The sequence below is a fragment of the Triturus cristatus genome, chromosome 9 (assembly GCF_964204655.1).
Source record: "Triturus cristatus chromosome 9, aTriCri1.1, whole genome shotgun sequence".
NCBI classification, from domain to species: domain Eukaryota; kingdom Metazoa; phylum Chordata; class Amphibia; order Caudata; family Salamandridae; genus Triturus; species Triturus cristatus.
In genome coordinates this window covers 728,015,505-728,038,559 of record NC_140592.1, presented here as the reverse complement: position 1 = coordinate 728,038,559, position 23,055 = coordinate 728,015,505, and the positions used below count along the sequence as shown (strand labels likewise).

General features: G+C 44.6%; 1 protein-coding gene across 3 annotated transcripts in view; it reads right to left on the bottom strand.

Moving 5' to 3' along the window:
* Nucleotides 1-23,055, bottom strand: part of MAP4K2 (mitogen-activated protein kinase kinase kinase kinase 2) — a 299,578-nt gene that overhangs the window by 140,007 nt on the left and 136,516 nt on the right. For all 3 annotated transcript variants that reach the window (XM_085625928.1, XM_085625929.1, XM_085625930.1), the window contains exons 8-10: nucleotides 14,295-14,367; nucleotides 13,497-13,628; nucleotides 10,998-11,060 (exon numbers count right to left, since the gene is read on the bottom strand). In XM_085625928.1, coding sequence (XP_085482054.1) covers nucleotides 10,998-11,060; nucleotides 13,497-13,628; nucleotides 14,295-14,367 — 268 coding nt within the window. The remainder of the gene's footprint in view (nucleotides 1-10,997; nucleotides 11,061-13,496; nucleotides 13,629-14,294; nucleotides 14,368-23,055) is intronic.

Genomic DNA, 23,055 nt, shown 5'->3' with positions numbered 1-23,055 from the left:
TGAGCAGTCCATCCAGGACGGGCAAGAATTGAACTTAAGGAGTGGGTGGGACCAGAGTGTGCACGCCTTCACTATGCCCGAGCCTCTGAAGAAGAAGTTTCCTGACTTTGAAACGCGTTAGGCATTACGGACTTCTGAACTGCTTAATGCATCAACAAGCAGAATCCCCGTTTGCTCCAATAAAGGTTTTGAAAACCATTGATGGCATAGAGTGCTTCCTAAGATCGGGCAACCCCTGGAGCTGTTATGTTTTGGCGGCAGGCCCTGCCGTCAGGAATGCACCACCCTGAAAGCGGGGGCCAAGTGATTTGGATATATCGAATCGCGCCTTGGAATGCCATGTTGGATTGAAATGGGACCTGCATGCTGAGGCCCATCTGGGGGCCAGTAACTTTGTAGCACTAATTAGTGCAGACATCGAGAAAAGATGCGCTCTGAACTACCCGGCCCAGAATGCATTGCACAGACTCACATGAGCAGTCCATCCAGGACGGGCAAGAATTGTACTTAAGGAGTGGGCGGGACCAGAGCGTGCACGCCTTCACTATGTCCGAGCCTCTGAAGAAGAAGTTTCCTGACTTTGAAACGCGTTAGGCATTACAAACTTCTGAACTGCTTAATGCATCAACAAGCAGAATCCCCGTTTGCACCACTAAAGGTTTTGAAAACCATTGATGGCATAGAGTGCTTCCTAAGATCGGGCAACCCCTGGAGCTGTTATGTTTTGGCGGCAGGCCCTGCCGTCAGGAATGCACCACCCTGAAAGCGAGGGCCAAGTGATTTGGATATATCGAATCGCGCCTTGGAATGCCATGCTGGATTGAAACGGGACCTGCATGCTGAGGCCCATCTGGGGGCCAGTAACTTTGTAGCAGCTAATTAGTGCAGACATCGAGAAAAGATGCCCTCTGAACTACCCGGCCCAGAATGCCTTGCACAGACACACATGAGCAGTCCATCCAGGACGGGCAAGAATTGTACTTAAGGAGTGGGCGGGACCAGAGCGTGCACGCCTTCACTATGTCCGCGCCTCTGAAGAAGAAGTTTCCTGACTTTGAAACGCGTTAGGCATTACGGACTTCTGAACTGCTTAATGCATCAACAAGCAGAATCCCCGTTTGCACCAATAAAGGTTTTGAAATCCATTGATGGCATAGAGTGCTTCCTAAGATCGGGCAACCCCTGGAGCTGTTATATATATATATAAAAAATTTAACACGCTGTCCCTGCACCTCCTCTACGGCGAACACAGACACCACGAATCCCAAATATAAGGCACAGATATATATATATATTCACTGAAAAAACCATAGGTTTCACACATGTTATAGTTAGCTGGACATTTCACTCGTACAAAACCATTGAAATTCCCCCGTTATAGTTAGTTCAGCTAACTATAACTCGCGCGCCCGCAATCCACTGCTGATGACGTCACATATTACATCACTCACGAGATGGTCAGTGACATCACTCATGACATCACTGATGACATCATCCATTGAGTATGTGTTTCTGAACAATTTTAATATGTTTAATATATATAGGGAAAGGCCTGTTGAAGAATAAGTGGGTGTACAAGTGTGTAAATGGATAATTTTCTGTGGTGCGTAACTGACTCTATAAGTGAGTCATTAAATGTATCTTACTGCAGACTAGTGACTAAACTGTGTAAATGTCTGTATGTGTCTGTATGTTGGTGTATAAGTGGCCGCATGGTTTTGTGAATAGCTATATGAGTGTCTATATGAGTTATTGATTGCTTGTCTCAGTATCTGTATGGGTTCCTGAGTGTTTGTGTGGGTAGGGTGTGTGTGACTCTATGCATAGATGTGTGAGTGGGTGATTCTATGGGTGCATGGTTTTAAGAGTGCATCTGTGATGGACTGTATGGTTGAGTGAGTGTATGTATGGGTGTGTTAAGGATTGAATGTATATCTCAGTGGTACATTTGTGACTAACTACATATGTGAAAGGCAGTATATATGCGTGTAAGAGTATATAAGTGGGTAGATGTGAGAGTGTGTGATTGTGAGAGTGACTGTATGGATGAGTGTGTGCTTGTATCAATGAATCTATAAGAGCGTAAGAATGTGATACTATTTTTATGAGTAAGTGAACTTGAGTGTGTATAACCGCATAGGTGAGTAAATGGGAGTGTGATTATTTGCATGACTGACTAGGTGTGAGAGTACCTCTATGGATGATTGGTGGTGTGTGAGTATCTATATAGCTGTATAAATGCATATGATAGTCTTGTATGGAGTGACTGTAAGTATGAGTGACTGTACAGGTGAATGAGTGGAGGTGTATGTAGACCTAAGAGTTAATAAGTGGGTATGTAGTTATTGGTATTGGAGTATGTATGGTTTTGAGAATGGAACTCTGAAATTTTGAGTCGGCGTATCAAAGGTTATATTAGGGTGTGAGAAGATGTGGTAATTTATCACATGGATGATGTCATCAGTGATGTCATTTGAGATGTCATCAGTGATGTCACTGACCATGTCATTGATGATGTAATATGTGACATCATCAGCAGTGGATTGCGGGCACGCGAGATATAGTCAGCAGAACTAACTATAAAGGAGGAATTTCAATGGTTTTGTACGAGTGAAATGTCCAGCTAACTATAACAGCCCTGAAACCCAAGGTTTCTTCAGTGAATTTTTAAGGTTTTTTTAAATGCTAATTCCTAACTATAACATGTCTGAAACCTATGGTTTTTTCAGTGAACTTCGATGGTTTTTTAAATGATAATTTTTAAATGTAATATTAGTTATATGTATTTTTTATACTGATTTTCTACAGTTCTTTAACTGTTTATTTTTACCTATTTTATTTTTTAAATTACATTATATATTTTTTATATAAATGGAAAAAAAATGTTTTTTAAAATATTGAAACTGAATTTTTTTTGTTTTATATTTTTATTTATTTATATTATTTTTCAGTTGGAATTACCAATGTTATCCTATGGAAGGAAATTCAATTTGCAGGTAAAGTATGTTCACGCTACTTTTGTAATCCAGTACTGGACTCCTAGGTTCAGCACTGAGACCTCTATTTAACACAGGCAAGTAATTACATTTTTATCGTTGGCACGATTTTTAGAGAATATTTGTAAGTTTCAAAAATCGACACTTAGAAACATTTTTAGCAAAAAGCAGGCAATGATATCCTATGGAAGGAAATTCAAGTTACTGGTAAATACAGTTAGAATTACTTTTCAGGATCAGTACTGGGCTCAAAGATACAGCACTGAGGTCTCTCCTGATAACAGGTGAGTAAATCGGAATCCGTAGTTCGGCTGATTTTAGAGGAATATTTGTAAGTTCCAAAACTCCACACAGAAGAATTTCCAAGTGAAACCAGTCAATGTCAGCCTATGGAAGGAAATTCAAGTTACTGGTAAGTACGGTTAGAATTACTTTTCAGGATCAGTACTGGCCTCAAAGATGCAGCACTGAGGTCTCTCCTGATAACAGGTGAGTAAATCGGAATTCGTAGTTCGGCTGATTTTACTTTGGTCCAGTATATATAGAGCCACTTTCCTACACCATCCCCTCTCTTCACCACTGTGTAAACGCGCCCTGTGTCCGTTTTAAGTTGGGAGATTAAGTCCCCTTCAATCCTGAGGGTCCCTGGGGGCCAACTAGCCCACCAGGTACCTCCAGTCCAGCCAGAGAGCTGTGTTGCAGAGAGGTGTAAAAAGGGGCGTGGCCTCTGAACACCTCTCTGCAACGCAGCTCCCTGGCGCATACTGGAGGTACCTGGTGGGCTAGTTGGCCCCAAGGGACACTCAAGATTGAAGAGGTATTAATTCGTCAACTTAAAACGCACCACAGGGCGTTGCCGCGTGGCCCCCCTCCCGAGGCCATAATCGGCCCCGTAGACCCCATCCCCTGGGGCATGGGCCTTTTTTTGTTATATTTTTCATATTTGAGGGGGGCTGCCCTGCCCCCCTCCTTAGGCCATTTATGGCCATGGGGACCTCATCCCCCGGGGCCGGCCTTTTTTTATTATATATATATATTTTTTTGTATTTCTTTTATATTTTGGGAAGGGGGCGCGTGGCCCCCCTCCCGGGCCACTTGTAGCCCCGGGGACCCCATCCCCCGGGGCTGGCCCTCTCCGTTGAGGACCGTGGGGAGGTCCCCAATCTCCCCACGGTCCCGCCGGCTCCCCGCCTCCTGCGGGAGCTGGCATTGCTTTTCCGCAAGGGGAGCTGCTAAGATGGAGCTTCCCCCGTGGAAAAGCAATTTGCTTTGCTATTTGGAAGAGAGAGCAGGTTTCCTGCTCTCTCTTCCAAACAGCAAAGCAGTTTGCTATGACAGGGCAGGAGCCGTGAGGCTCCTGCCCTGCCATAGCAAACTACAGTGCCCCGGGGGTGGGTACACTGGGACACTGCAGGAGGGTGGCGGTCCCCAGGGTCATCACAAGGCTCCAGAAGGGGGGCTGCGCAGCCCCCCCCCCACCATCTACAAAGCCCCGGGGGGTGGTGGTCCCCAGGGCTGGGGGGGTCCGTCGTGGACCCCCCAATTTAAATATTTAGATCCCCGGGGAGGTGGCTGTCCTCGGGGCGTGTGGGGGGGCTTGAGCCCCACCACACAGGGTATGTTTTTAAAAAAATAAAGCCCCGGGTGTGGCAGCGCCGGGGGTGGCTGTCCCGGGGCTGCGGGGGGGGGCAGTGTGCCCCCCCGCAATCAAGAAATTAAGTCGAGCCCCGGGGGGTGGCGGCCCCCGGGACTGCGGGGTGAGCCCCCCCGCAATTATTAATGTTTTGCCCCGGGGGTGGCGGTCTCCGGGGCAGTGTGGGGGGGATTAGGCCTGCCTCACACTTTTTTTGATCATGCCCCCGGGACTTGGCCCCCCCCGGGGGCTAATTACCAACGAAGCACGGGAGCCCGCGCTTCATTTTTTAAAACATTTCGGCCGAAATTCTCACTGGGTGCGCGAATCTCGACCATTTTTTCTTTAAATGCTTTATTTGGCCATGGGGGTCCTTGTGGGACCCCTTGAGCAGGCCTAGGGGGTCAGGGTGTTTGTACCCTGCCCACTTTTTGCGTTTTGCGAGGTTTTCTTTCTGCTTTCTTGTGCCTCGGTTCTACCGTGGCACAAGAGGACTGCCAACACTTCCTGGTTTGGAGTGTTGACAGCCAATTAGCATACAGCTCGTGCTCGGCAGGGTGCGCTTAGGGTGCGCGGATCCACCGCGGCCATAGATATATATATGTGATTTCAATTTTGATTTTCTCAGGAACTACTGAACGGATTTACACCATTTAGCCAAAAGGCACGACTCTGCACCAAGGTCTACCTTTCTGCCAAATTTGATGTCATTCCGTTTAGCAGTTCGGGCTGTAGCTGCGATTAAAGGTCCCTATGGAAAATTGCATGGGGAAAACACGTTTTGGGACCCCCCTTTTTTCTCGGCCCCTGCTTGACGAATCACCCCGAGACTTTCAGAATAGGAGCGGACCGAACATTCTTCGACCGGCGCCAATGTTATTCCAAATAGAATGTTGCGGATTTCCTATGGATAATAGGTCCTAACTATAACTACCTACTGGCGACCGCCAGTAGGTAATATATATATATATATATCATGTGATCAAGCTCCCTGCGTGGAGCGAAACGCGTCATGGAGGACACTGGTCCTAAGATAATTTGACATCGATATTGGATGAATAAATTCCTGCTTCACCCACTCTCTGCTGTTGTGGGATTTTGTTATTTCTTCCGGAGGAGAGAGGTCCGTACCTTCATTCTTCTGCTCAAGTGAAGAGCAGAGAGGGACTGGTTCTATATATATATATATATCTCACATCACGCACATAAGTGTCTACATTCGTGGGTATCCATGCTCGTGTCTGTTAGCATTGTCGAGAAGACAAGAAATGGGGTGACTGGCCCTGGTGTAGGGTGAGGTAAGAAGATGGAGCTTGAAACTGAAGAGGGAAGGTGGCCTTGTGGGCGGTGGGATAGACGAGAGCTCAGGGGAAGGAACGAAGGGGCAAGTGGGGGAGAAGAAACGAAGCAGTGGACAGTAAGGGAGGAAGGGTGGAGATCAGACCGGAAGAAGAAGCAAAAGGCAGAGGAGAGAAAGTGAATGAGGCCGAGAAGGAAAGGAGGGAATGTCAGCAATTGGACAAAAGGAAGAAAGCTTCCTTCAGACTCTAAAGGAAAAAGAAAGTAAATGATAAATGGAAGAGGCAAAGTAATTAAAGACAATGACACTGATGGGGAAACAGGTTAAAAGAAGGAAGAAAAATATTTCGGGTGAGAAATTAAGAAAAACACAATCGAAAGATAGAGCGATGAAATCATGCACGAAAATTTAAAAAAGAAAAGGTGAGCAGGAGCTAGAGGAGATGGTATCTCCTGGCTGGCTCTAGCAGTCAATCATTTTCATTATTCAAATACAGATTGTATGCATTAAAGTGCAATGGAAAGCAGTTAATACATCCAATATAAACTATTAAAAGCGCTATACATAAGTAAAAACATACAGATAATTAAGATCACACTCCCCCGACAAACGTGACTAAGGTGCGGAATCCATAATGTAAACTATAACAATGGACCTATATAGTATTCATAGTGCGACAGTCAGGGCGAGTAACATGGAAGTGCCCGGGGCTGCCCTTCGGAGCCCTGTTCTACCAAGATTTGTGCTTCAGAATGATTATTCAATAATCACTTTCGTATCTGAGAGTTGTTATTTGTGGTAGAAACATATACTTGGCAGGAGTAAACAACAATCACGGAGACGTGGCCAGCGGCTCTCCCCGCATTGATATAGCAGCAATGGGATGCCTGACCCCAGCGGACAAGGCTTACCAGGTGAATACTCCCCGAAAAGCAGGCATTGACGCGAGCCTCTCCGTGGCCGCATCTCCGCAGATATTCGCGGATTCCTCCGTGATTGGCAGCTCTCCGCTCTCTTAATTGGGCCCCTCAGAAGGGAAAGGGATATATTTAGTGCTTCTAGAATACATTAGGCCCTCTTTGCCCCAGCCCGATAGATAGAAGCATTAACAGTTGTCTTGCGCGCCCATATATCTTAGATAAAATTGATCATCTGTCCTCTTCAGCCCAATCAACGAGGGGAAAGTGTGATGTTTAAATCTGAGCTAGGGACGGCAGGGCGGAAAGAGTTAATAAAGGCAGACTGGTTCATATTTTGCATAGGGCTTTTAATTAAAGCCCGGCGGGATCGATGGTTCCTAAAGTGCATCGATACATGTAGAACCGGCCGGGGATGATGGAGGAGGTGGGAATTGCATGTGGAAAAGCCGTCTGAGATTCCCCGCGCAGCCTTTCAGGGCCGAGCGCAATGTGTGATATTTATGGTCGAGGAAGCACTGCCTGCCGGAAGCTGCCTCCTCCCCTGCCCGCTTTACTGAGCTGTAGGGGCGGAGCATGCATGCAAACTAGAAGTGCAGTTCTGTTAATACCTGACGCATGGCAGCCATTGGGTGCAATAACCAGTATTGTGTAATTGAATACATATGGGCTAAAAAGATAACCCTGTCCCCTAGGACTGCAAGACTGAATCTGTATTACCTGGAAAGTCAATAAAGACAGGGCATAATACATGCCCACGCACGAAAACAATCTCGCGTTACTAAGATGAACACAGGGTTAGGTGATCGTGCAAGCTGATTTTTTTGGCACAGTTAATATAGCTGTAACATCACAACTGTTTTCAGCCAGGTTCTTTCTCCCTGTGCCGCCACAGGTTGTCTTACACATAGCAGATGGGATGAAATTGGCAGGGTTGACTACAATGTGCGAGAAGAGAAGGAACATTCTGCAGGAGATGATGATTATGAGGCAAGTGTGGCAAATGTATAATTATGCGAGAAACGCCGCCTCCACCGTAGGAAACCATGTGTCGTGGGACGTGCTGTTGGGCCTGTTCCTCTGATTATGAGTGCTTGTGACTCGCTGGCGAAATGTCCTTGTACTGTTGCTTGGCTTTGCACTAGCGAGCGGATGCTTTCCCTTCACATACTTCGCGTACTTGTGAGTTGCTGGCTTCGCGGCACTTGAGATGCTGGCTTTGCAGCACTTGTGAGTTGCTAGCTTCAGGGCACATGTGAGTTGCTAGCTTCGGGGCACTTGTGAGATGATAGCTTTGGGGCACTTGTGAGATGATAGCTTGGTGGCACCTATGAGATGCTAGCTTTTTGGCACTTGTGAGATGCTAGCTTGGTGGCACTTGTGAGATGCTAGCTTTTTGGCACTTGTGAGTTGCTAGCTTCTCGGCACTTGTGAGATGCTGGCTTCGCAGCACTTATGAGTCGCTAGCTTCGCGGCACTTGTGAGATGCTAGCTTCACAGCACATGTAAGATGCTGGCTTCGAGAGAACATGTAAGACGCTGGCTTCGCGGCACTTGTGGGATGCTCTCTAGCTCTGCACCTGCTGCAACTTTGCGCTGAGGGGTGTCCTTGCATCCTTGAATGTCGGCTTTCCATCGACTTGTGAGAAGAGGGCTGTGTCTGCACCCCTGACATGCCAGCTGTCTCTGCACCCGTGACATGATGTCTCCGCACACGTGACATGCTAGATGTGCGTGTGACATGTTTGACTGTCCCTATAAAATGCTGTCTCTGAACCCGTGACATGCTGGCTGTGTGTGTGACATGTTGACTGTCCCTATAAAAGGCTGTCTCTGCACCCATGACATGCTGGCTGTGCGTGTGACATGTTGACTGTCCCTATAAAATGCGGTCTCTGCACCCGTGACATGCTGGCTGTGCGTGTGACATGTTGACTGTCCCTATAAAATACTGTCTCTGCACCCGTGACATGCTGGCTGTGCGTGTGACATGTTGACTGTCCCTATAAAATGATGTCTCTGCACCCGTGACATGCTGTCTCCGCACACGTGACATGCAATATGTGCGTGTGACATGTTTGACTGTCCCTATAAAATGCTGTCTCTGCACCCGTGACATGCTGCGTGTGACATGCTGACTGTCCCTATAAAATGCTGTCTCTGCACCCATGACATGCTGGCTGTGCGTGTGACACGTTCAATGTCCCTTTGAGATGCTGGTGGCTGTGGATAGTGTACCGGGGAAGGTGTGCAAGGACAGGCCTGAAATCACACGTCACGTGACATATTTCATTTCCAGGGTGCGGCGCCGCAGAAGAGGGGTGCCGAGGCAGGCCCTCGAGTTCCCACAGACTCATGAAAGACATCGTGCTAATGACCGCATCATGGACTCGGCATACATGTGCAGGAGCGTAGCACACAAGCATCTCCAAGCCACATCCTGATCCTGCGTCGGTGTGAGCACATACCTGCGAACATGTGCAGACGTGCGCAATTACAACGCCGTGCAATGCTGTCAGGCTTTCGAGGGGTTAAAATTCATGTTTTCTCTTATTTAACATATATCACATACAAAGACTAGGTTACGGCCATGCAGCCACAGTAAAAAGGGCCTTTATGTGTTACGTTTGACAAGAGAGCAGTATGTGCAGCCCCAAATTGAAACATTATTTTGTACACACTCAGAGACCCAATGTCACCCAAAAATGAAATGTGCCCCATGTATTACCATAACTCAACACACTAGGAACCTCTTAAAAATAAGGGCAATGACGTCTACGTAGCCAATACCCAGTCTGAAACACGATACTGTTAGGCTTTCTGAAATCTCATAATTAAATTAAGAGGAGCATTGACATACGAAAAGAAACCAGCGGGTTCCGGCTTTGCACAAAGCCTTACTGCACTCTCGGGATCCCCCCGGAGATAAATTATTGGTCTCTTTCTGCACCCCGACTTTGTTCACATGGCGGGACCTTCTGACAACAAGCAAGCAAGTGGTGCGCACGCCACAGCCAGACATCTGTTTTGTATTATCGGGCACGATAATGCAAAACAGATGTCGGCCGTGCGGGTAACAGACACCAATAGGCCATGGGCGGGGCAAATGCGGGACATGCGCCCGTATTTGCCCAATTGCGTGCTGTCTTTGTTAGAAAGACGCACGCAACGCCCAATAGCCTGCAACGATAACAAAAGCACACGCACGAGCGTGTGGTCAGCTTTCAGAAGCTCCTACATGAAGTCTCGCTGCGCGAGCAGTGCTGTAAGCATTATCCATCTGCTGGGTGTTCAGTATTGCTTTGGTTTTGTTTTATTACAAAACTAATCAAAATAAAGTTTGAAAATTATTTTTTTTCTGACAAACCAATGGTAGTCTGACATGGAGCAGGAGAGATGCACACCTCAGCTCACATTCAAAATAAAATCACTTACATTCACCATAGAGCCTCTTCAATAAGAAGCACATTGCCAGTGAAATATAGGCAGCACAGAACTACCTTTCACATGCAGAAAGCACAGCCCTGCCACCCCGAAGCAGGCTTGATAGTAGACTACTCAAGCTCTGGGCTGTTGACCTTGTGAAAGGACTGAGAACTTACAAACTCCTCAATTCCTAAACTGATGGCCCCTCAAAACCTCATGCAGTGCTTAAAGCTTACTTCTTCAATTGTAAAGCATCAAAATGTGGCATAAACCATAACTGGACAAAAAACGAATTAACTCACGAAGCGAATGCAACACAAGGACCCAAAGCAAAGTCAAACGCTAAAGCGATCAATTTAAAAAGAGAAAACCATGAGTCAATCCTTCCGCACGAAGGATGTGCATTAGGCTTCCATTTTCAATCTTAATCTGCAAGAAGGAAGTGAAGATCCACTTCTTCAATGATCACCCTGGGGACAAACAATAAAGGCCCACCTAGCGCCTCAGACCTTTGTTCTGGTGGCAGGAATTCTCTCTCTCAGTGCTCCAATACCTCAGTCAATACCTTTTTTCATTCTGCCCTGCAGAGGTCAATTCCTTAAGTAAAAGTGATTCACAAGATTCCATAAATGAAGGCTCCCAACACATTGTCCCAAACCTTTCAGCTCTTTCACTCCCAGTGCATATTCAAGAACATGCCCAACTGCACAGGCCAGTGTACTCACCAACGTGCCTTCTCCCGAAGCTTAGGCGGCTGAAAGTTACTTTTCGACATTACCATTAATGCCCTGTGAAGAATGAACAAGGTAATTTCACCAAATCAAAGATATTTAATATGAAGAGGGAAAAGAGAAAAATTGTGGCTGTTCAGAGACAAGGGAAGAAAGACAAAGGATGTCAAAGCATATTACTGATGTAAGGGTGCAGACATATTAATAGAGTACATGCAGTTCTAATTACATGGCTAAAGGGGGCTAAAAAGAGGGGCGCACAACAGTCAGGGGTCACAAAGTGATACAGTGGTTAGTGGCAAAGGGACCCTGCATATGCAAAGCTCATCACAGAAAACAAGGGAGAAGAGGGAGGGGCACAGGACATGCAAATCTCATCAAAGAGATAAAGCAGTAGATGGACATGACATGCACAGCTAATCATAGGAGTAAAAAGGAAGAGACAGATTAATACAGGACATGCAGGGCTTCCAGGTAAAGGAGGCAGAGACACAAGACACTAGAGCAGAGACAGATAAAACCACTGTCATCCTCATATTTGCTTTGATAAAACCATCTCAAGGTGAGCAGGCTACTCTTTGCCCTTGCTCTTCTTCCTCCTTCAAAACGAGTTACTAATTGACAGCAGCCCAAAACGGGATGAACTACTCCCCTACAAAAACACAGAGATTTTAAAGGTTTTTGGTGGGAGCCTACAAGTACCCATCCCCACTAACTCCATGTGCATATCCCATTGTTTCCTGTTTTTCTGAAATGTAGCTCTGAAGTGCTGTAGATATTTGGAGAGGGTGGGTGGCTGGTTTTTGTGAAGGAGTGGGAGAAAGTACCAAGAGATATCAGAATTCCCATTAAGGTAATATCCATTATCCAAGTAATGGATATTTTGCTTCTTCGATGAGCTGAACCTGATTTCACAGCTGAAGAACACTTGGATGGGTAGAATACTTGCAGATAGTTTGGTTAGGACTTCCTGGCTGACAGAGGCATTCTTTTCAATGCAACATCTAAGGGATATGGACAGCAAAACACATGAAGTTTTGGGCTATGTGTACACCGAAGTGTTTTGCAATCGCAAAGCCTATGCTGCGCAAATTGGCATGATTCATAAACACAGGAAGCCAATTTGCAATATCCTACAGTGTACTTGCAAGTCTCAAATTGTTTTGGAACTCAGTGTCAAAATTGCAACTATCATGAAGAAAAAGAGGGCAGCAAAAGGGCACTTCCTTTATCAGTACCCGCAAAATAATGTATCAATCCTCTTTGACCATCACTTAGTCCCTCATTACAAATTAAGAGCTAAATACCAATCCATGTGCAAATAAGAGTTTGCACAAGAATCGGAATTAGGAGTTGTGTGATGACTGGTACACCCTCTAAGCTTTTCCAACTTGTAGATTCCAGCAGGACAAACCTGCAGCAAGCTATCGAGGGGAAAAGACCCGGAAAAAAAGCAAACCATGTGGAATTCGGTGAGTTAAAACAAATTCAATTTTTTTGTGCCACATTTTCAAGTTGAAAACTTGAACAGGGATGTATTTACCACACTTAAATCAGCCTATGGTAAGGGTATTTGCCACATGTGGTAAATACCTCATCCTATACCACCCAATTTGCAGTAAGGGCCTGTATTTGCCGGATGGTGGTGGGAGCTCTGGCGTCAGGGTACTGTTTGTTTCTTGGTCTAAGGGTTAGGTCAGAGAGCCATATATCTGCCTTTCAAGGTCTTATTCAGATCAGGGTCAGGCAGTTTATGATATATATCCTGTATATATCCTGTATGTGGTGCCTCCCAAGCATAGGCTAGTAAGGATACAGGTTTTGACTATAATTTACTCCCTGCCTCTAGCCTAGTTTGAACAAAGGGCAGGCTTCAAATAGGCTTCAGGGTCACCCTGATTTTCTTTTGCAAACCTTATTTTTGATGGCGATAGAACACAGTAGAGTGCTTGTGCTCTTCTGTACCCAGGGCTTGTAAGTTAAATGTCAAAAGTGGACTGCAACACCCATTGTACCATCCACCACAGTGACAATGTAAACATGACTGCAGGCTTGACACCAGTAGCCTAGCTGTGCAGGTTTTAACTGCAAATTCGACATGTCAAAATAACCCCTTTTAACAGGACTAAACCTTCTGAAATGGAATTGGGTGGCTGGTTGGCAATAGTGTGCACTTGAAGAACACAAGTAATAAGGCTATGCTTCAAGGGAGGGACAACCACAAGATGGACAAGGCAAGCCATTGAATAAGAAGCAAGCAAATAATATTGACAATAAAGCCAACCAATGGTAAGCAATGGGCAACCCTTCAATCCTTAAATTCACTATAAGATCTTGGTAATACAACAATAGTATTTTTTTGTTGCAACCAGACAGCTTGCACTGCCTGGTAGGCTCGACTTAGTATGGGATGCCAAAGCCTTGAAATGGTTGTTAAGGGTGGCCGGTAGACAAACATTTGCAAATGTGGGTGAAACAAACGATACCTCTTACCTCATTGGATGAAGGTCAAACATAGGCGGCTGGAGCTCAGCAAACTCGATAGCGGTGATTCCTATGGCCCAAATGTCACAGAGCTGATTGTAGCCACCTTTCCTCTCTACGGCGGCCACCTCTGGTGCCATCCTGCAAACAGCAGAGGAGACAGGGAGGAATGCATGTTCAACAAGGAGACAAGCAGATATGTAGAGGTTGGAAAAGAAGTAGGATTGGAAAACAAATCATCACATTCTCATTTGGTCATCTCCTTAGCTTCTATTCTCAGAGAGTAGGAGCAAGGCTGCACATTAGGGAGCAGCAGCCGGGGCAAAATAAAGTTATAATATTTTTAATATTAACCACTTGTAAAAAACACACTACATAATAAACAGTATCATGTAACTCACATCATAAGTGGTGTAAATATGATATGCTTGCTAACTAGATGGGGAGCATTAGGGGCCAGGGTTAACAAACGTGCACAGTACCTCCCCCTAATTTCCAGGTATCACAAGTTTCTGTTCTGTGCCCAGAAATAGAGAAAACATCTGGGTTCTTTAATTAACATTCAAGTATGTGGTCCCTAATTTATTTCCTACAACTGATAACACTCAAAATTGGGTAGAGTGTTATTCCCTGAAGATGTGTAGTGGGTTTATTGACCTTGAAAAGATGAAATGGAAAGTCAGACTACAAGTTTACAAACAATTCATTTTCAAGTTGCATGAAGATACTTCCAGCAAGTATTCAGTCCTCTACGCTATTTGATTGAGCTTAATGTGATGCTGGGGAAAGGATGAGCATTGTACTTACCAGTAAGGGGTCCCAATGAACGACTTCCTCTTGGCCACTGATGCAGTGATTTCTGCAGAAACACCAAAGTCCGCTAAAAAGGAGAAGAAAATAAACAAAAATATCAAGTAAAAACAAAAAATATTCTGCACTCCCATTCCCCTGCCCAATTCAAATTTCTATTCATTTGCAAGATTGGTCGTGAGCTCAGCCAAGTCAGGGTAGGTGTGCATTAAGCCATGTCTTCATGCCCTTCTTGGTAAAAGCAGCACTGGACATCTAAAGGTGCAAATCTGACACTGGTTCCTATACAGTGAAGAATGTCCTGGTTACTGACTGTTAATCTTCACTACTCTGAGTCCTGGTCTTTGCTGACACAATCCTGGCTCCCGCATTCCCTCCCGGAGGTGGGATTAATTATGTTATATTTACGCTTTCTGTTGTGTTTTTACTTTGCTTTGTATTTTGACAGGAAGTGATGTCACTGTTTCCCCTTTATGGGATGATTGGGTAAATGGCAGCCATCTTAGGGGAATTATTTTGAACTAGGAAATATGTTTAGCAGTTGGAGATAAATCTCAGGTGTGAGGACTGGGTCAGGGAAGACGGACGGGGAGGTAATGTCCCGGTTACTTACCGGTAATCTTCATTACTCCGAGTCCTGGTCTTCCCTGACACAGTCCTGGCCTCCCCACTCCCTTCTGAAGGTGGGATTCATTAGGTTATGTTTATGATTTCTGTTGTATTTTTACTTTGCTGGCTATTTTGACTGGAAGTGATGTCACTGTTTCCCCTTTTTGGGATGGTTGGGTAAATGGCGGCCATGTTAGGGGAATTCTTTTTGACAGCTAGGGAATATGTTCTGCAGTTGGAGATAAAACTTAGGTGTAAGGACTGGATCAGGGAAGAAGGACGAGAAAAAAATGGCAAATCCTTGTTTGGCGATTAAGGCTTGGAACTAGAGGCCTCATTGTGGCTCAACAACTTAAGATGGAGCTGATCAATGAACATTTCATTAAGTTACCAATTCATCAAGTGATCCTCCACCCTATCCTCCAAAATAAATGAGAAGCTGTACAACTGGAATATTGCTGAGAACTTGTCCTAACTTCAAGGTACATTTGATTTGGCTCAAAGACAGGGTTAAAGTAGATAGATGAGAGGCAATTCAGATTAAATCAGATGTCTTGCCCAAAGTATTATTTCCACTTCAGGAAATCAGATCTCCAGTACAAAATGGACAATATTGAAGCACCGAAGATAGCCTATTGCTGTCTTGTCGAGCAAGGAAAATGTTACTTACCTGTAACAATCAGTTTGTAGCATGCAGTGCTGTAAACCCACATGATTTGCACATCTCTACCATCTGGTGTTTGGCACGGATGCTACAAGTCATTTTACCTCAAAGCAGAGATTTCGGTTTCAAAGTCCTCTCTCCACCAAAACCTACCATGGCACCAACAAATATACTCTATATCATATTGTGGTTTCCCGTACAGTGACAATAAGTAACAGTATTGATGCGAAGCAGGACTGTCCTTCTATACTTGTGTAAAGGAAAACTTTATTTAAAAAGTAACTAAAGTTATGTCATAGCTTGAGCTTGCCTTTGGTGAAATGGGAGCATGTATGTGAATTTACAGCACTACAAGCAGCAAACCAGTTTTAACAGGCCAGTATGTTTTTCATTTGCAGCATGTGGAGCTGTAGATCACATGTATAGCATAGACTGAAAAGAAAGCAGTGTCCTTCTTAAACCAGTGTCTCCAGAGCTGTAGTAGAAGATGTTTGGAACAAATGTTTAAGGACAGTTTGCTTGAATGCACTTCTTGGAGGCATGAATGCCCACACAATGTTTGGTCAAAGTGTGAATGGTAAACCACACTATAGCTTTATATGTGGCCCCAGTGGGATAATTTAATTGTCAAAACTCGTAGGTTCAGTAACTATACATGGGGAACGGATAACAATGAGGATGGCCACCTTCTATAAAATAAACTGCAGTGGGCAAATGTTGGACCCATGAGCCTAGTAAAACAATGTGGAGTTCATATGAGGGAACTGGCATGGCTCTTGCAGAAATTATCATTTTTAGACCTTCCATATAACTAGTATTTATAAATGTCACATCGGCTAAATGTACCCTGATAGAAGTGTATGCTACCATTGCCTACTGTTGGTGGAACAACCAACAGGTAATATCTTGCCAGGGGCCTCTACAGTCTGCTTCCTGAAACTAGAGCAAAGGTGAAAAATTCTTGACTGTTTGGATGTGTAACAAGTCCTGGTTGAGGGCTTATTGTCCTTCTTAAGCATTAGCAAGCACTCTTCTAGAATTTGAAAATACCAACACTCTAAGACCTTAGATGCCAAATCACAAAACATAATTCCCTGAAGCTGGGGTGTTGTAGCAGACCTTAATATTGTGTGATGAGGCGGTCATACAGAGGCAGCCACTATGTGCACTCTGAGTACAAACATTTCCAGAAACTGTACCATAGCTGTCTTGCTCAGGTGGGTTCTTTAAGAATGATGCTCATAGAAGCCTGCCTTATTTTCCCAACAATGTATGTTAGTGGTAGCAGGGAAAAAGCCTACAGAAAAAACCTGACCAGTACTTTCAAAGAGCATTACTCATGGACTTTTGATGCGGATACTTGGAAGGGAAGCTTTGACATTTTGCGTTCTCGTGGGTGGTTGATCGCTGTGTTTCCCAGCGGTGGAAGTACTGCTCAGGAACATGGTGGTTGAATGCTAATTTATGTTGTTGCTGATGCACCCTCCTGATCAGGTCAACAAAGTAATTGTCTACACTGGGAAGGTGTTCTGCCAGAAGAAGGACTCAATTGTGAATGTTCCGATGCCAGATTGTCTGAACCAGCCTGGGATGAGTGTGGTGTGTGCCCATGTTTTTTAAGGTAGTACATATTGTGTTCATGCCCTCTGTACAAATGAGCACTGTCTGGTTTTAAATTACTTTGTAAAATACTTTGAGAGCCAACTGAATTACCAATAGTTCCAGTTCATGCTGTGCTGAGAAGACCATTAGCTCTGGTTTTTCAGCTGGCCTAGATGGGCTCCCTACCCTGTCAGGGTCGCACATGTGTGTATGGTCACTTGTGGCTGAGAGTCAAGAAGGACCTCTCCATTAACAAGTTCTTGTGTTCCACAATAACAGTTTGTGCTGAATTCTGAGATCCACCAGCACTTGATCTTCTCACTTACTTGCCACTTGGGACCATTGTATAGCAAGGCAATCATGTAGAAGGTGTATCTGCAACTGAGAGCTTTGAAATATTGCCAAAAATGATGGCAACATTCCTAAGAGTTTCATTATCATGTTCACTGTCAGAGGAAGTGATGTCTAGTAAAGAGGAAGCAGTCTCTGAAAGGCCATCACACTCTCGATGTTGGGGCAGGCTTTGCCTGTTACTGCTTTCAGTAGGACTCCCAAGAATGGTTTTGTTAGTTGGGTACATAGCGGTGAGTTTGTTGTGGCCTTGACCATGTACCCTAATGTGTATAAAAAAGACACTGACTGATGAGTGTGAGTAAGGTATTTCTCTCAGCTGTTGCTCTTTATCAGAGAGTCATCCAGGAATGGGAATACATGAAAAGCATTGCAGTGAAGGTCCACTGCAACCATGGGCAGAAATATTGTGAGACTGTTGTGATCCTAACAGGTAGTACTTTAAACTGGTAATACTTTCCACTTACCACAAACCGGAGACACTAGTGGAGGACCAGATGAATGGTGATGATGAAGTATGCGCCTTTAGGTCAAGGGTAACCATGTAGTCCCCGGTGCACAGCAGTGGAATGATGTCTTTGTACAGTTGTCATTTTGAAGTGGTCTGAGCAGCAGGCTTTCAAGGATTGGCCTCAGCTTTCTGTCTTTCTCTGAGATTTGAAACTACCAGAAGTAAACACCTTGTCACTTCTGGTGTGGGGGGACTGGTTTTATCGCTTCCTTTAGAAACTCTCGGCAATAGCAATACGCAGTGATGGAAAGTACTCACTTGCCCATGGTTATTTCTCTCCACCGGGGAAGATGTAACCTTATTCGTCCTCCAACAGGAGTTGTGTGATTGGGGAGAATGTGTGGAAGGTCATTGTTTTGATGAAGAGGTGCCCCTGGTTTGGGTGCCACTGGTCTTACTGCGCCTCTTGCCCCGGAAGACTTGTACAGAGTAGGACTTGAAAGGCCGACCCTACTGAAAAGACTGTTGCAGCGGACTTAGCTGAAACCCGCACTAGTTGTGTCTAAAACCCTGATATTGTGGGCTCATTTCGAAGTGCCTGAACTCTGAGCCCACCCAAGGCCCGAAAAAGTGTTTTCCAAATTACAAGACACACTCAGAAGATGCTGCTGGACTTCTGGTTGGAATTCAGAAATTCTCAACCAGCCATGTCTTGGGAGGCGAACATTAGTGTTATTTTGAAAAATAGAGATATTTCAGCACATCCACAAATAGTACATGAAGAGTCCAACTGAATAACAAATAGTGAGGAACCTGCGTTATTCAGAGTTAGATAGACATTTATATATATCAGGAAATAATCTATAAAGGTCCACAATTCAATAATATAAGATGAAAGGTCCACGTGGTATAGGTAGATAATGTACTTTTTATTTGATAGCTGAGTCAAAGTCCAAGAAAGAGTACAGCCAACACGTGTTTCGTCAGTACTTATTGGTACTTTAGACTTTCTCAAGGCTGTAAACAAACAAATATGATATGAAAAACTCGCTATGTAAGACCATAATAAAATATACATAACATCCAGCCAAAAAACAGAAAAGGGTGAAGCAACAAACTGATGCAGTACCACTAATATCGAAAAACGCCACCAAACCAAGTAGTGAAAATACCAATGTGTAGAGAAAAAGTCAAACTCACCAGAAAATATGTGAGAAAGTAGTGAAGAGCACCAAACATAAACCAACAGAAACGCATATCAAAAAAACGGAAAATTAAAATATTAATAATCATAAGAAAGACTGTGCAAACACAAATTAAAAAGAGTGCACCAATAATAAAGAACACTATTTAGATAGATGTATATGATTGAGTAGATCATATATCAAAACTGTGAGCCCTAAACAAATAGTGATTAGTAAGAGAGGAAAGATATAGCTAAGTTGCACGATAGCCGCTGATAGAGATATGTCACATACCTATTGATGGAAAGTAAGGGCGATGAGATCCAATGTAAAAATATATAGCACAACGAGTGTAAATATAGTGATTGGTCTGCGTCAAGTAAGATGCTACAATCCGGGAAATCTATTAGGGAAAAACAAATATAATCGAAACAAGGTTGAGACGCAAGAAAGATATTAAGGCAGATATGTCAGACTTCCCAGGACCGTATATGAGCCTCTGCCCGGACAACAGGTTCATTGAGGGTCCAGCGACATCGCGCAAGTGCACATGGTCCTAGCCCCCGGCTGAGCTCCATGTTGAGTTGTTCGCTACAATCAGGTGTACAACCCGAGAGGAAATACCTCTTGCACATATAAGCACCGTAGCGTGTGCTTAACACACAGGGCACTGACAAACTCATAACTACCCCTGTAACACCCCACACATATAAGGTCCTGACGAAAGCCAGTAGAAGAAAAGGCCTGGCTGAAACTAGTTGACCGCACAGGACGTCGGAGGCCATAAGCCTACAGTGCACGTCCCACAGCCTTTGTTTTTATCGACTGCCTGGGGCCCACCATTAAAACAGTCTTTGGGACACCCAGGACAGTATTTTAAACCTCACTCAGAGCACACTCACAGCACCCTCACGAACCAAAAAAACCCGCTCCGCAGTAATCTGGCATCGAAGCACACCTGAGGTACACTCGGTACTTCGGGTGGGGCCCAATGATGAAGCATGCCACCAACTAGGTTGGTGGGTGAGGGCCTTCATAAAAAAACTAATGGTTTTTTTCCACCCGCAGACATACAAACAATTTAAACCAGAGCTAGTTCTCCTCTCTTATAGAGACAGTAGCCCAATCAAGTTGGCTATGCGCCATTGAGTGTCAGCACCCACAGCTACCCTTTTGCCAGCGGTTTCAACATTCTATCTCTCTTTTTCAGATGGAGGGGCGTCCTTGTGCCCCAGGTAAAAACCCTTTTTTGAGCAGTATGGACTACCAGTGAATTGGTTGAAACTTGGTCCCCGTTATACACAGGGGGTCCTCTGGCGTAGCCATATACTATTTCTGGACCCATGGTGTGACTACCTTGGTTATCTCAGGGCCTTTCAAGTTCTCAGTTGAGCATATCAACAAGCTTTTCAACATTGGCAAGTACGGCACCGACCATTCTGTTTTCAAGAGCATTTCAGTAAGAAATTTCTTCTCTTCCTCTACTACATGGAGTTTGACCATGTAATAGTCAGCTGCTTGCTGGATTACTGCTTGGTAGAAGGTGGCATGATCAGATAGAGTTAGCTTGACTGGGTAGGGTTCTAAGAAATAGTCATATTGGGTAACGACACTAAGCATGCGGAGTGTTGTCTCCTTCATATGTTAGGACAGGCTCTTCATAAGGGTCTGGAAGATCCATCGTGGAATCAGGCTCTGAATCGCTGAGCGTACAGAGAGTGATGGTTCTGGGATTGTGCAGGTGATGTGCTGGTGTTTGGCTTTTCTCCAAATGCATGAGCTTTTTAAGGACGGGGATAGGGATTGAGTTCTTCAGATATTGCCTCCCTGAATATGAGTCGCAGCTTCTTGGCTTAAGGTTAGCATAGTGGGGTAGGTTGTGGTGGATGAGCTCAAATATGTCCTGCCATAGGGGCTATGTAAATTCTCCTCTGCTTCATGTTAGGCTGCTCTCCTCGCTCTTCTGGTGTTGTGGGGGTCACTCAGCAATGAGGTTGGTACAGGCTTTCAAGTTCAGATCGGAGTTTACCTCCACTCTGAGGTGGGTCATTTCTCAGAGCCGAGATCAGATTTCTCAATGTTAAGGCTCAGGGCCCTGTTGTCAAGGCTTCTCTGGAGCTTAGACTTGCTTTAGGGGCCGAGACGGTCCAGATGCACAGCACTTGATATTATAAATTCACAGTACCGCATTATACCTGTATGTGACACCCTGGAGGAATGGAAAGGGGATTTTCTGCCTCTGTAAAACTGGCAAGAAAGAGTGGAATTGTTTTCTCCGCAGATAAAAAAAAGTTCAAACAAAAGCATAACTGTAAGGCTTAGTTGAGAAACATTTAAAACCTGTTCTTCCTCTCTGAAGGTGAAATGTGTACTGACGATCTTTACCTGCTGTTATAATCTAGGTCATTCTGTCTCATTGGTTACTGAGCAATAATTTTCAGCACGTGGACTGATGGCATAATTTAAAAAATCCTCTGTCTTGCTAATTTTGACCCATTTTAACCTGCCCTGCTTCTGCATGCTCCTTGAGTGGAGAAAACTTTGCTTTCTTTACATCTACCACGGAACTACCTTGGTGTCATCAATTTGTTTTACAACCCTGGCATAGTGCTGAGGCTGCTACTCTCCAGGTGACTAACAGTGCCATGAGCAGGTGGTTATTGGGGAAGCCTGTTTAGGTGTCCTCCTTGATCTCTCATTGGATTTCATTGAAATCGACCATGCAGCCCAGATCAACAATCTCTCCACTCAAATGAGTTTGGATGATTTGAGAGGGTGGGTTCCATAGTGATTCTCATTTTTGGAGGGTGAATCGAGTTCCTTACGATGCGTACCTGCAGGTCAAGCCCCATGACTTGTGGGGTACCTCAGGGATCGATCTTGATTCCCTCTCTTGTAAGCACGTACCTCAGACCATTAGCGGATCCGGTAGCTGTTACCAGTATCTTCACTCACCAGCACTGTCATTCACTCCATAAAGGGGTATGGTCACTTGAGGACATCTCACATTCCAAATACTACATTAGTGCCAATGAACTAGCTGTCTATTCACTTTTGTAAACTCAAATCTGTTAAACTTCTCCTCATTTCTTTACTTGATTCCTCTTCCACTGGGCGTGATTGAAGACTGACCACTAGCATCAAAGTTACTGTCTCAGGCTTCTTCAGCAATGAACTATTTTATTTGTTCAATGAACTAAAGGAGCACTGATGCAGTTTTCATGGAACTAGCACCTCATTTTTCTTTTAACATATGCAGGTGTTTCCTCATCCTGTAAAAAGATAATTACAAATCCAAATGCTCTGAAATTATAACTGAGGAAAAACATTTTTCTTCAGCCCGCTTCACCAAGGCTAAATCAGAAATTTCTGTCACAATGCGTGAAAGGAGGTTTGTGCTGAATCCACCTGCATCCAGTGATCTGGACTGATATGAGTGTCATTTTAGCATAGGGTTATTTCAGTACAATACTATGGTGGCACATTATGAGAAGAAGTACTACATTAAGATATGGAAGGATTATAGGGGAGGTCCGCTGTAGCAGAGCTGGGGTCTACGTTTTTGTTGCAGCGGAACAAGAGCAGTCCTAATGCTGCAAAATCTTTTAGGGTCTCAAATGAAAGGAGAACAAGGGTGATCATGATTCCCCACTCATCCACACCTTATATGTAACCATATAGTTCAACCCACTTCCCAAGAAAAAGCATGCAGACCCCCCACTTTCCAACGTATCCATCTACTGCGACATTGCCATGTTTTTCATCCTCTGGCACATTCAAAAAATTGCTTCCCATCTCTGTGTCCTACAGGTTCTCTCCTTGCTTCCCATAAAATGCAGGCCTTTTTCTCTCTTTCTCTCAACATTAGCACACCTACCAGTAGAGCCCTCAGAACAT